The sequence below is a fragment of the Balaenoptera borealis genome (assembly GCF_965194805.1).
Source record: "Balaenoptera borealis genome assembly, chromosome: 10".
NCBI classification, from domain to species: domain Eukaryota; kingdom Metazoa; phylum Chordata; class Mammalia; order Artiodactyla; family Balaenopteridae; genus Balaenoptera; species Balaenoptera borealis.
In genome coordinates, this window is record NC_138874.1 from 10061432 (window position 1) to 10076427 (window position 14996).

Genomic DNA, 14996 nt, shown 5'->3' on the forward strand with positions numbered 1-14996 from the left:
ATCTCGTTCCTCCTTTTTATCATACATAGATTTATTTTATGCAGAGCACTTAGCAGAGCACCTTGCCTGTAGATGCTTAATTAATGTTTATTAACTTGAATTCATGTTGAATGTCGAAGCTAAACAGGGGGGATTTTGGTTTTAAGAATGAGAATATCACGTTTTCATTAAAATATTTTATTTTCTTTGTAATATATTTCCTGTCTCAACTTTTAGAAATGAGTTGGGACCCAGTACAATAGTAAAGCACACATAGAGCAGGCCAGAGTGTCACTTCCTCCTTACAGCTGTTTTTCAAATTTCTCTTTATTTTTGACTCCTGGAGATTTCATTTCCCTTACTTTCTTGCAAGCTCAACTATACATTTAAAAGAATATTTGCTTAGTAAAAGAAATCGGTCTGAAAAGTCTACATACTGTATGATTACAACCATATGACATTCTGGAAAAAGGAAAACAGTGGAGACAATAAAAAGATCAGTGGCTGCCAGATAGAACAGAAGGGAACTTTAGGGCAGTGAGACTAGTCTGTATGATACTGTAATAGTGGATACATGTCATTAAACATTTGTCAAAACCCATTGAACTATACAACACCAAGATTAAACTATGGACTTTAGTTAAGAATAACCTATTCAATAGTGGCTCATCAGTTGTAGCACGTGCACCACATGAGAACAAGATGTTCACATTAGGGAAACGGAGTGCGGAGAAGCTATACGTTGGAACGCCATGCTATCTGCTCAATTTTATAAACCTAAAACTGCTCTAAAAAATACAGCCTACTAAAAAAGTTTAAACGAAGTCTATTTAAATTTTTTTTCTTAGATTTTTTAATCCAGCATTTTGAAGTGTTTAGTAGTGGGAGGATTTTCAGAGAATCTTATCTGCCATTTTGCCACAAAAGGAAGACTTTCTATTGCATTTTGATAGTTTTTAACAATCTAAAATTAAAACAGTTATTTCTGTTTCATGTAGAGCAAATACTTTCATGTTATTTCCTTTGTCTTTAGAGCCTTCAGGGAGAATTGGAACCAGCATCATTTTCCTGGACATATGAAGAAATTAAAGAAGTTCACAAGCGTTGGTGGCAATTGAGAGATAATGCAGTAGAAATCTTTTTAACAAATGGCAGAACACTCCTGTTGGCATTTGATAACACCAAGGTAAATTTGCCTTTATTAATACATATACTTTTTCAAAGCGATCATGGATCAGTGTAACTACACTCATACTGATTAAATGAAGTTTTAACTTATTTAAACTTTGTTTCTGAAATCAAATAAAAATTGCCTTATTTCTTAGTACTGATTAAAATACTTAGTTATATTAGGATTATTTTTGTCCTCCAAAACTGTATTAAATTCTCATTCCCCAGAGTGACAGTATCTATAAAAAGCAAATGAACGAATGTATAACCAACCTGAAAGTAGTTTAACCTTGATAGTAGATTCCATTTTTGGCAAACCCTTTTTTGACCGCCACATCCTTTCAGCTACTATGTGTCTGCTAGCCTTTATAGAAAACCTCTTGGAAGAAACTGTGAATGCTTGCTGCTTCCAATTCCTCCCCTCCGGTTCTCTTTGGAAATGCTCCAGGCAGATCTTCTTCTCACCACTCCGCCTGTAACTTCTCTGGCTAGCATCACCAGTGACCTCCGTGTTGCTAAACCCTATGGTCATATTTCTTAGTCTTCATCTTACTTGACTCCTCAGCAGCATTTGACACAGCTGATTATTCTCTCTTTCTTTAAAGAAAGGAAAAATAAAAAACCTTCCTCACTGGGCTTCTGAGTTATCACTTTCTTAGTTCTCCTTTCAGCTCACCAGCCATTCCTCCTCAGTCTTGTTTGCAGATGCTTCCTCTGGGCATCTCAGCGCTCACTCTTCATTTTATTTTTTATTTTTTAAATTTTTTGGTCGCAGTGCACGGTTCTCAGGATCTTAGTTCCCGGACCAGGGATTGAACATCCAGGAATTGAACCCAGGCCATGGCAGTGAAAGCGCCGAGTCCTGACCACTGGAACGCTAAGGAATTCCCAGGCTCACCCTCCAGACCTCTTCTCTTCTCATCCCATCTTGTGACTTTAAATACTATCTGTGTTGTAACAATTTACAGATTTATATCACCACCAAACCTCTTCCCTGGATGCCCACTCAAATATTTAAGTTTCTACTTGGCATCTCCACTTGGAAGTCTAATTGGCATCTCAAATTTTACACGGACAAAACTGAACTTCTAATCTCCCCCGCAAAATCTCTTTGCAGTTTTCCCCATCTCAGTAAATGGCAACTCCAGTGTTTCTGATTGGCCAGGTCAAAAACCTGGGGATTATCCTCAACTCCTCTTATTCTTTCATCTACTACATCTACTCTATCAGTAAGTTCTGATGGCTCACCCCTCAGAATACATCCAGAATCTGACTGCTTCCACTGCTACCATCCTGGTCCAAGCCACTGCCACCTCTTGCATAGATCATTACACTAGCCTCCTAACTGGCCTCCCTGCTTCCATACTCCCTCTTCTTTCAGACTGTTCTCAACACAGCAGCTGAAGTGTGTCAGATCGTGCCATTCCTCTGCTCAAAACCCTCCGACCACTTTCTGTGTCACTCCATTAAAGGCAAAGACCTTACAGTGTTGAATAATCTGGCACTTCCTTACCTCTCTGACCTAACCTTCTGCCATTCTATCCTTCTCTCTCTCTAAGCCGTCTGTGGAGACCCTGTTTACCTTGACTCTCGCAGACACGCTGGTGCCCCAGGGCCTCGGCACTACTGCTCCCTAGCATGCTGCCTGGAGCGCTTTTCCTCTGGGAGCCACATTACTCACCCCTCGCTGTTGCCAGGTTCCCTGATCAGATGTCGTCTCGTCAGAGAGACTTCCCCCATTACGCTAAATAAAACGGCAACCCCTGCCTCACTGCTGCCTACCCCCAAGCATCCCTTACCTCCTTTGCTTTGCTCTGTTTTTCTCACAGCACTTAAAAGCATCCAACAGTGTCTCCCCAATAGACTATAAGGACTTTGTTTTGTTAAGTGCTTCAGCTTTAGCACCTTAAACATGCTGGTATATAGGTGCTCAATAAATATTTGTTGAATGAATAAATGTTTCCTGTTTCTTGCAGAGGTTAGTCTGCAAACTGTCATAAATTCTCTTCCACCAACCTTAGCTTCAGCAGTAGGCAACCTTCAGATTTATTTTTTAAAAATTTTTATTGGCGTATAGTTGCTTTACAATGTTGTGTTAGTTTCTACTGTACAGCAAAGTGAATCAGCTATATGTATACCTATATCCCCTCTTTTTTGGATTTCCTTCCATTTAGGTCACCACAGAGCACTGAGTAGAGTTCCCTGTGCTATACTGTAGGTTCTCATTAGTTATCTATTTTATACATAGTATCAATTGTGTTTATATGTCAATCCCAATCTCCCAATTCATCCCACCCCCACCCTTCCCCCTTGGTATCCGTACGTTTGTTCTCTACGTCTGTGTCTCTATCTCTGCTTTGTAAATAAGATCGTCTATACCAGTTTTTTCAGATTCCACATATATGCATTAATATATGATATTTGTTTTTCTCTTTCTGACTTACTTCACTCTGTATGACAGTCTCTAGGTCCATCCATGTCTCTACAAATGACCCAATTTCGTTCCTTTTTATGGCTGAGTAATATTCCACTGTATATATGTACCACATCTTCTTTATCCATTCTTCTCTTGATGGACATGTAGGTTGCTTTCATGTCCTGGCTATTGTAAATAGTGCTGCAGTGAACATTGGGGTGCATGTGTCTTTTTGAATTATGGTTTTCTCTGGGTATATGTCCAGTAGTGGGATTGCTGGGTCACATGGTAGTTCTATTTTTAGTTTTTTAAGGAACCTCCATATTGTAACCTCCAGATTTAGAATATAAGTTTAGTTTTTGTTTTTGCCTTGAACCGATTCTTTTTTTTTAAATTATCATAAAAAATACATAACATAAAAGTTGCCATCTTAACCATTTTCAAGCGTACAGTTCAGTTGTGTTAAGTGTATTCACATTGTTGTGAAACAGGATCTTCAGGTTTAGGTTCTTAAACACCCTGTAATCTTGCTTATTCCATAACCAAGATCATTCTTCTCATTCACTTTTAGTCTCATCTTTGATTATCCACATCCATGGCTCACCTTCCTATGCCTAAAGCATATACACATTTAAGAGGGGTAATTCAAATTTGTTTTTAGCAAAGGCCTGGCTCGTCTGTTTTTTTCCATTTATTATCAGTTATCATTTAATTGCTTTAGAAGAAATCAGAATACCTTTTTTCTGTGACAGAACTTTTGTGCCTCTCTGAAAAAAGAGTTTATATACTAGTTTTCAATCAGTAGTGAAAATCAAGTATTCTGTTTTACATAGGATAGTTTATTTCATTCTCAGGAAATAAATATTATTACCCTCATACTACAGGTATGATAACTGTAACACAAAGAGTTTAAGCAAGAAAAAAGACCAGTTCTGTCTGTCAGAAAACTATGCTCTTTCTACTACATCATGTTGCATTTATTTAGATGAAGACTCTTCATTTTCCTTTATTGATTTTTTTTCTTAGGGTCTGTATATAAGTGACTTCTCTATACAGACTTCTTAGTTTCTTACTGATTTCTCCAGCTGCAAAACATAGTGGTTAAGAGCCACAAGTGAATGAATATAAAAAAAAAAGAAATAGACTCATAGATATGGAGAACAAACTAGTGGTACCAGTGGGGAGAGAGAAGGGGGAGGAGCAAGATAAGGGAAGAGGATTAAGAGGTACAAACTATTATGTACAAAATAAATAAGTTACAAGGGTATATGGTACAGCACAAGGAATGAAGCCAACATTTTATAACAACTTTAAATGGAGAATAATTTATAAAAAAATTGAAGCACTATGTTGTACACCTAAAACTAATATAATATTGTTAATCAACTACACTTCAATAAATAAATAAATAGCCCAACCTTTGGAGGAAGACGTGGATTTGAATCTCAGTTCCCAACCAGTCAGTGTTATTGGGCAAAAAGTATTTTCTTGGAGGACTTGAGATTAGTAACATGCCTATAATGTCATGGATTCTTTGGAGGAAAATGTCAAGCCTAAAAATAAAATCTGGGTTTTTTTCTCTCCTTCCCTTATAGGTTCGTGACGATGTGTACCACAGTATACTAACAAATAACCTCCCTAATCTTCTGGAATATGGCAATATCACTGCTCTGACAAATTTATGGTATACTGGACAAATTACTAATTTTGAATATTTGACTCACTTAAACAAACATGCCGGCCGATCCTTTAATGATCTCATGCAGTATCCAGTGTTCCCGTTTATCCTAGCTGACTACGTCAGTGAGACCCTTGACCTCAGCGATCCATCAGTGTACAGGTAACTAAAGACATCATCACCTTTTGGCTTTGTCAATATGCTGTATTTATTTTACTGAAGTTCTTATTGTGAGAATTTTCAAACATGCACAAAAATAGAATGAATGTATAATGAGCCCCATATGACCATGACCCCAGCTCAACAATTATCAAGATTTTTGCCAAACTTACGTCATCTTTTTTTTTTCTTCTTAAGATGAACCACACAAATCTTTTATGTCATTCGTATGATCTTTAGTACACATCTCTTAAGAAAAAAGTGGAACATTTTCTTTCATAACCTCAGTGCCGTTATCATATCTAAGAAAATCAACAGTAATTTCATGGTATCATCTAATATCCAGTCTGTTTTCAGATGTCCCCTGATTATATCAGAGGTGTCTTTCTATAGTTGATTTGTTTGAGTCAGGCCCACTGTCACCTTTGGTTGCTTTGTGTCTAAAGACATAACATCTAGAACAGCCCTTATTTTTCTGTATGTATTTTTCTCTTTCTTTCTTCCTAACATTGACTTGTTTTTAAAACAAAAATAAGTCATTTATCTTGTAGGATGTCCCCCATTCCATATTAGCATTTAGCTTTTTCCTCTAGCCTCTGTACTTCCTAGAGACTGCAAATTACTTCTAAAGGCTTGCTTAGATTCAGATTCAACTTCTTTTGGCAAGAATCCTCTAGAGGAGATGGTGTGGACTTTATATTGCCCCATATCAGGAGGCCTGTGATATCCCACTCTAAGGATGCTCAGGCTGGTCCGTGGGTTCAGCCTCCCGTTGAACTTGTTTCTTTCATTGATGATTATTGTTCAAGTCTATTATTTCACTAGGGGTTACAGAATGGTGATTTCCTATTCTCTCATTTCTTCTGCATTTATTAGAAGAAAACATACAAGATGAGCCCACGATATCTTGTTGTGTCAGAGAGCAAGGAAATTACTATAGTCTTGTCAGAAGGACTCGGGAGCCATATTTGCACACCCATGTTCATTGCAGCTTTATTCGCAGTGGCCAGGAGGTGGAGGCAGCCCAGGTGTCTGTCTGTGGATCAATGGATGGGGAAAATGAGGTGCATACATACAGAGGAATATTATTCAACCTTAAGAAGGAGGGAAGTCCTGTCACATGGATGAGCCCTGGGGACGTTGTGCTAAATGGAATGAGCCAGCCACAGAAGACAAATACTGTGTGATTCCTCTTCATGAGTTGTCTAGGGCAGTCAACTCAGAGAGACAGAGTGGAATGGTGGGTGTGGGCGACAGGAGGAGAGGGGGTGGATATATAGGGGGTTGTTGCTCAACAGGTGTAGAGTTTCAGCTTTACAAAATGAAAAAGTTTTAGAGACCTATTGCACAACAATGTGGATATTGTTAACACCACTGAACTAGGTACTTGAGGATGGTTAGGATGGTAAGTTTTGTGATGTGCGTTTTTTTTTTACCACAGTTACAAAAAATAAAAGACTTAGGAGCCAACTTGAAGTGGCTCTCACTGCCAAAGATAGGACAATCTGAGCATCAGAAAGAATAATGACTACAGTTGATTGAACACATTTGAATTTAAATAATACTTAACACTGACACTTTTTAAAGGCCCCCAAAACAAAGCAAAACTAAACTCACTGGTCACTGTTGGGTAGGGCACCAATTCCTTGCTTTTGAAATTTGACAACTAAGGAAAAGAATTAAGCTTTTATCCTGCCGTTCCTGAATGAGTTGCCTTTTAGAGTAACCAAATAGCCCTAGTTGATGAGGAAATATTCTGTTTCTTTAGTTTTAAATAACATTATCTGGCTAGGATCAAAAAGTCAAGAAATAACAACTGTTGGCGAGGATATAGAGAAAAGAGACCCTGTGCACTGTTGGTGGGAATGTAAATTGGTGCAGCCACTGTGGAGAACAATATGGAGGTTCCTTAAAAAACTAAAAATAGATCTGTCATATGATCCAGCCATTCTACTTCTGGGTATTTATCCAGAGGAAATGAAAACACTAACTTGAAAAGATATCTGCACCCCCATGTTCACTGCAGCATTATTTATAGTAGCCAAGATACAGAAACAACCTAAGTGTCCATCTGTGGATGAATGGATACATAAAATGTCACACACACACGATGGGATACTATTTATCCATAAAAGAGAATGAAATCTTGTGACAGCATGGATGGACCTTGAGGGCATTATGCTAAGTGAAACAAGTCAGTCAAAGACAAATACCATACAAATAAGTATGATCTCACTTGTATGTGGAATCTAAAAATAAAAACAAAACAAAAACGGAACAAACAGAAAACCTCATTGATACAGAGAACAGATCGGTGGTTGCCAGAAGCATTGGGGGGGTGGGATTGTGGCAAAATAGGTGAAGGGAGTCAAAAGGTACAGACTGCCAGTTATGAAATGAGCCCTGGGATGCAACGCACAGCGCGATGACCTTAGCTAATAACACTGCATTACATGATTGAAAGTTGCTGAGAGAGTAAATCTTAAAAGTTCTCAGCACAACAAGAAAAGTCCTGTAACTACGTGTGGTGATGGCTGGTACCTAGACTTACTGTGGTGATCATTTTGTAATATTGAACATATAAATATCGAATCGTTATGTTGGACACCTGAAACTAATATAGTGTTATATGTCCGTTACACTTCAATTAAAAAATTATCTATGTAGTTTAAAGAAAAATTGACTGCCAATATACTACTTAGTGTATTAGAATATTTTAATTATAACTGCTGAATAGTTAGGCCTAGTCTGAACTAGGCCTAGTTCAGACAGTTTTCAAGAAATCAGATTCAATTTAATGTATTTGTCAATTTAAAAATGAGCAAATGGCACATTATTTAGCTTTTAGACATTTTTATACACTGCTAATGTACATTTAAATTTTTACACTACTGAGGGCTTCCCTGGTAGCGCAGTGGTTAAGAATCCGCCTGCCAATGCAGGGGACACGGGTTCAAGCCGTGGTCCGGGAAGATCCCACATGCTGTGGAGCAACTAAGCCCGTGCACCACAACTACTGAGCGCATGCGCCACAACTACTGAGCCTGCGCTCTAGAGCCCGCAAGGCACAACTACTGAAGCCCGCATGTCTAGAGCCCGTGCTCCGCAATAAGAGAAGCCACCGCAATGAGAAGCCCGCACACCGTAACAAAGAGTAGCCCCCGCTCAACGTAACTAGAGAAAGCCCACGCGCAGTAACAAAGACCCAAAACAGCCAAAAATAAATAAATAAATAAATTTATATTTTAAAAAAAAAGAATGATATTGTAGAAATGTATATTATGGGGGAGGGGGAGATTTTTATTTAAAAAGTAATTATACATACACAAATAAGGAGAGAGCATCTGGAAAGGTATGTACCCTTCCAGATACATTGTGAGTAGTAGTACTGTGGTTGATTTTTGGTTTATTCTATTCGCTCATCAGTAACTTCTGATTTTCCAACCACAACAGTATTACCTGTGTTCCAAAAAACTACTTACACTGTTTAGAAAAAAATTGCATGCCAGGATCTTGAATATGATTTCTCCTATATTGAGGTGAATTTGTATCTATGCTATAAAACTGTCTTTACTTTTTAACAAAGTTTTTAGGATTATCAAAGTCTCAAAAATGAAATTAATGTGTTTGCTATCACTAATTTTAATATCCCTAGGAAATAATTTTCCCAAAAAATAGATATATCAGCATCTGGCTAAGCAGACCTGGTTTGACTTAACTGAAACTTGAGCAAATCTTGATGTTGATCTCGTTGTGGTGCCAGATGTTGAAACTCCAGGTGGTCCCATCCCGGTGCCAGACCAGATGGCACCTCCGCCGGAGAAGCCTGCCCTTCCTCGTTGGATCTTGTTCTCTTGCTCTTTCCTGGGCCTCACAGAGATGCTGCTTGACTCTGTAGCTTGTGAAAGTGGAGATTCATCCTTGAGTTCTCTTCCCTCCCTGATACAGTGTGAACACCAGCACAGACATGCACACGCGCGCACACGTTTGCTACACTGTGCACATGGTGTCAGTCACTCTCCGCGAATTAGCTAACAAAATGTTTCTGTCAGTACTCGCACTCCAGATCTCAGGGTGGTCATTTTAAGCATGCGTTGTTTCTTCAGTTTTCACTAACCTAGTAATTACATAACATCTCCTCATGATCATATCTCCTGTCCAAACTGCCCTTCACTCTTCCTTGCCGAGCTGGGTATAGAATCTGGAAATGGGGGCAGGAACTTCCAGGGCTTGGTAGGAATCAGCTGCCATGGGCAGCATCAGTTATGATTTGGAGGAAGTAGAGGAACCAGAGAAGGGAGGGAGAACAGCAGCTCTTCTTGTGTAGGTTACTCATAAGTCAGGAATTCCTAATAATGGTACGCATCTGTTTAGAAAAATTCTATCTTCATAGGTTATGAAATCATAATTGTGACTTAATTGCAAAGCAACATGTGTAAGCGCTAAACCAAGGGCTGAGTATTTTGTTGACCACTTACTTACTTGTAAACATCTAAGGCAGCTTAATCCTGACAGTATCAGCATACTTCGATGTTTTCCATCATCTCTTCCTTTGTAGAAATCTCTCCAAGCCCATAGCTGTGCAGTACAAAGAAAAAGAAGATCGTTACGTGGACACATACAAGGTAGGTTTAGTTTTTCCTCATGTATTTTGATAAGTAAAAACTGGATTTTTGTTTTACAGACTGTTTTACCTAATTTTAAACGTATAGTATTGATTTTTCTGTTTCCCACTTCCTTGTGCTTTGATTGACAGACAACTGGAAATCATCATGTGATTTTAAATATTATTCTCTGTCTTAATTCTCTGAAAGCACTTTGCCCAGAAAAAGAAATACACTTACTGTTACATAAATTGGAAGCTCATAATCCGTTGCAATGTTCAAATATATAAATAATTATATTCCTTATAAAAATCACAAAGATTTCCAGGGACCTGCTATTTGTATCCCCTAGTGTTATATATAATAATATCAATATATTTATACTGTACCATAATCCCTTATTATTCATCTCAGCAAATTGTGCACAGGTTTATGAACAAAAAATACTGGATTGTAAAGTTTAAAAATAGAAATTAATTACCCATTTCTGTGAAATTAATATTAATGGAATCCTGCTGGAGATTTTTAAAAACCCATTAGTCATATGTTACATTCTTCACAACAGTATCAAGGTAGAAGCAGCTGAAGCAGTTTTCTCATATTCACCACGTTATCTTATGTCAAAGTTCCAGAAAGGTCCATCCAAGCATTTTATAACTGTCAATGCTTGATTCTTCTGCAGCTAAAAATGCAGCAGTGCTATGGGAATCAAAGAGAAGTGACTCCAGAAAATTCACTGTCACCTGACTTTGTTATTAGAGACAGAAGCTACAGGAGATGAGAATAGTGACAGATATTAAAAATTTGGTTGAGCTTCTTACTTTATGATGGGAAGACAGGAGTAGTTGAAAAATCACCACAGTCTTCGTTATTTCTGTGTAACTCCACTGCAAAACAGCTATAACATGTTATATTAAAGAATTCCAATAATATGATACAGGTTTTTACATTTCTATTGCAGTTCCTCTGCTAGAGAAGCATTTCTCTAAAGAATGTAGCATTACAGCTTGAAACCCTCTTAAGACACAGACATCTCTAGTGAGAGTGGCAGCTCTTATTTATTGAGCCCTTGATCAGCTGAGATATATTAGATATATATTATCTAAACTGATATTATTATCAGTTTAGATTTACGTATTAGTTGGGAGCCAGGGGGCTGGGAGGTGGGGTACAGAACAGGTGGGTTCTCTATGAGCAAATGAGAGGGTGAATGTGCACACGGTGCGTGGTCAGGCCTTAGTGGGGCACCAGACCCCCGGACACTCAGGAGGGCCGAGGGCAAGCCATGGAGAATGGCGTCTAACGGGCAGCAGAGAAGGATGGGAAAGAAGACAAGTGAGGCGGCTCCAGCTCTGCCTGGAGCTCACTGTCACGAGTTCTGGTCCCTGTGTCCTTCAGTACCTGGAGGAGGAGTACCGCAAAGGAGCCCGGGAAGACGACCCGATGCCGCCGGTGCAGCCCTACCACTACGGTTCCCACTACTCCAACAGCGGCACCGTGCTCCACTTCCTGGTCAGGATGCCTCCATTCACAAAGATGTTTTTAGCCTATCAAGGTAAGGGTTGTTTCATAACTACCTCAAAGGTCAGATTGGTCATCGGGGATAAAACACTTGACTGACGTCCTGAGAACATACTGAAACTAATCAAACCATAGGAAAAAGAATTGTATATATTCCCGCAACAAAATTCTCTTCAAGAAACCAGCAGTGGTACTAGGAGGACGTGGAATTCGCGTCTCCGCACAACTAGGGCACCTACCAGGCCCCAGTGGGGGACTGCGGACACCTAAGGGGACGGGAGGAACCCCCAGCGACCGGGTAGGACGTGGGGTGCAGGGGGAGTGAAGGGGGAGGAGAAGTGGAGGCGGGACGGGACTGGTGCCCCTGAGGGGAAGGGATCCCAGACCCGAAGGGGGAAATTGGGGAACCACTGGGAGGGCAGAGGATCAAAAGGGAGCATGGCCAGGTTTCCCCTGCCCACTTGGACCCCCAGGAACCTACTGAGATCTCAGGCTTGATCCTCTGCCCAGTGAGGCCCCCTCCAGCCGCGCGGGTCCTGAGGGAGTGGGAGGGAGGGAAGGGGGAGCAAAAGTAAAGGCTGGATCTCCGGGACCGGCACCCCTGAGGGGTGGCTGGGGGAGGGGAGGAGTGCCTACACCCAGCGGGACCCACACACGGTGAGGGGTCCGGAGGTGACGGGGGAGGCCCTGGGGCACATGGTGGGGGAGGGGCACGAAGGAACGGAGGGGAACGGGGCCAGCGCTTTCCCTGTCCACTCAGGCACCAGGGGAGCCTGTTGGGCTCCAGGGCCTAATCCTCTGCCCTCAGAGCCTCCCTCCTGCTGGGCAGAGCCCAAGCACCGCCCCTGCCCCCCACCCGGGGCCCCACCTCTGCACTCGGAGACCCCCTCCAACGTGCTGGGCCTAAACCCCACCCACACACCCTCAGGCAGGGCCTTACCTCCAAACCCCGGAACTCCACACTCCAGAGACCCTTCTTTCCACGCGCTGCCTCTCCCCTTGTGCAGGTCCTAAGCAGACGCCCCGCCCCACACTTGAATGTCGCCCCACCTAGGCCCCGCCCCACGATGAAACGTCACCCGCCTAGGTCCTGTGCCACGCTGAACCCCGCCTTTGCCTAAGTTCCACCCCTCTCCTAAACCCCACCCCTATAGCCAACAGTTTTTTTTTTTTTTTCCTCTTTTAGATTGGGGTTCTGTTTTGTTGATTCATTGTTGTTGATTCTTTTATATTTTTATTTTTCCTAAATCTTTTATTTTTCTAATTTTATTTTATTCTTTATACTTTGTTATCATTCTCTCCTTTTAGCTTATTCCCACCCCCCCCCCACCTTTTTTTTTCTTTTTCTTGTTGTGGTTTTATTTTGCCTTGTTGCAGTTGATTCAATTATAGTTTTATTTTTCCTGATATATTTTTTATCTTTCTACTTTTATTTTGTATTTTATTCTTTGATATTGTACTGCTCTTTTTTTTCTTTCTTTCTTTCTTTTTTTTTTTTTTTCACTGTGCCACAAAGCTTGCGGGATCTTGGTTCCCAGGCCGGAGGTCAGGCCCGAGCTCCTGTGGTAGCCACAGGACTAACAGAGAACCTCAGACCCCAGGGAATATTAATCAGAGTGAGGCCTCCCAGAAGTCCTCATCTCATCACCAAGACACAGCTCTATCCAACGGCCTGCAAACTCCAGTGCTGGACGTCTCAGGCCAAACAACCAGTAAGACAGGAATACAGCACCACCCATCAAAAAAAAAAAAGAAAAAGAAAAAGAAATAAACGACAAAAAAATATGTTACAGACAAAGGAGCAAGGTAAAAACCTACAAGACCAAATAAATGAGGACAAAATAGGCAACCTACCTGAAAAAGAATTCAGAGTAATGGTAGTAAAGATGATCCAAAATCTCAGAAACAGAATAGAGAAAATACAAGAAACATTTAACAAGGATGTAGAAGAACTAAAGGGCAAACAAATGGTGATGAACAACACAATTACTGAAATTAAAAATAACTCTACAAGGAATCAATAGCAGAATAACTGAGGCAGAAGAACAGATAAGTGAGCTGGAAGATAAAATGGTGGAAATAACTGCCAGGGAGCAGAATAAAGAAAAAAGAATGGAAAGAATTGAGGACAGTCTCAGAGACCTCTGGGACAACATTAAACGCACCAACATTCAAATTATAGGGGTCCCAGAAGAAGAAGAGAAAAAGAAAGGGTCTGAGAAAATATTTGAAGAGATTATAGTCAAAAACTTCCCTAACATGGGAAAGGAAATAGTCAGTCAAGTCCAGGAAGCACAGAGAGTACCGTACAGGATAAACCCAAAGAGAAACACACCGAGACATATATTAATCAAACTATCAAAAATTAAATACAAAGAAAAAATATTAAAAGCAGCAAGGGAAAAGCAACAAATAACATACAAACAAGGGAATCCCCATAAGGTTAACAGCTGATCTTTCAGCAGAAACTCTGCAAGCCAGAAGGGAGTGGCAGGACATAGTTAAAGTTATGAAAGGGAAAAACCTACAACCAAGATTAGTCTACCTGGCAAGGATCTCATTCAGATTCGATGGAGAAATTAAAACCTTTACAGACAACAAAAGTTAAGAGAATTCAGCACCACCAAACCAGCTTTACAACAAATGCTAAAGGGACTTATCTAGGCAGGAAACACAAGAGAAGGAAAAGACCTACAAAAACAAACCCAAAACGATTAAGAAAATGGAGCATACATATCAATAACTACCTTAAATGTAAATGGATTAAATGCTCCAACCAAAAGACATATGCTATTATTCAACATAGTTTTGGAAGTTTTAGCCACAGCAATCAGAGAAGAAAAAGAAATAAAAGGAATCCAAATTGGAAAAGAAGAGGTAAAACTGTCACTGTTTGCAGATGACATGATACTATACATAGAAAATCCTAAAGATGCTTCCAGAAAACTACTAGAGCTAATCAATGAATTTAGTAAAGTAGCAGGATACAAAATTAATGCACAGAAATGTCTTGCATTCCTATACACTAATGATGAAAAATCTGAAAGAGAAATTAAGGAAACACTCCCATTTACCACTGCAACAAAAAGAGTAAAATACCTGGGAAGAAACCTACCACAGGAGCACCTCAATACGTAAGGCAAATGCTAACAGCCATAAAAGGGGAAATCGACAGTAACACAATCATAGTAGGGGACTTTAACACCCTGCTTTCACCAATGGACAGAGCATCCAAAATGAAAATAAATAAGGAAACACAAGCTTTAAATGACATATTAAACAAGAATGACTTAATTGATATTTATAGGACATTCCATCCAAAAACAACAGAATACACTTTCTTCTCAAGTGCTCACGGAACATTCTCCAGGATAGACCATATCTTGGGTCACAAATCAAGCCTTGGTAAATTTCAGACAATTGAAATTATATCAAGTATCTTTTCCTACCACAATGCTATGAGACTAGA

The 14996-nt window shown here is 40.0% G+C and overlaps 1 protein-coding gene across 4 annotated transcripts in view; it reads left to right on the forward strand.

The window, feature by feature from the left end:
* Positions 1-14996, forward strand: part of LYST (lysosomal trafficking regulator) — a 188797-nt gene that overhangs the window by 132818 nt on the left and 40983 nt on the right. For all 4 annotated transcript variants that reach the window (XM_082407545.1, XM_082407547.1, XM_082407546.1 and 1 more), the window contains 4 exons: positions 1013-1165; positions 5161-5405; positions 9961-10027; positions 11405-11561. In XM_082407545.1, coding sequence (XP_082263671.1) covers positions 1013-1165; positions 5161-5405; positions 9961-10027; positions 11405-11561 — 622 coding nt within the window. The remainder of the gene's footprint in view (positions 1-1012; positions 1166-5160; positions 5406-9960; positions 10028-11404; positions 11562-14996) is intronic.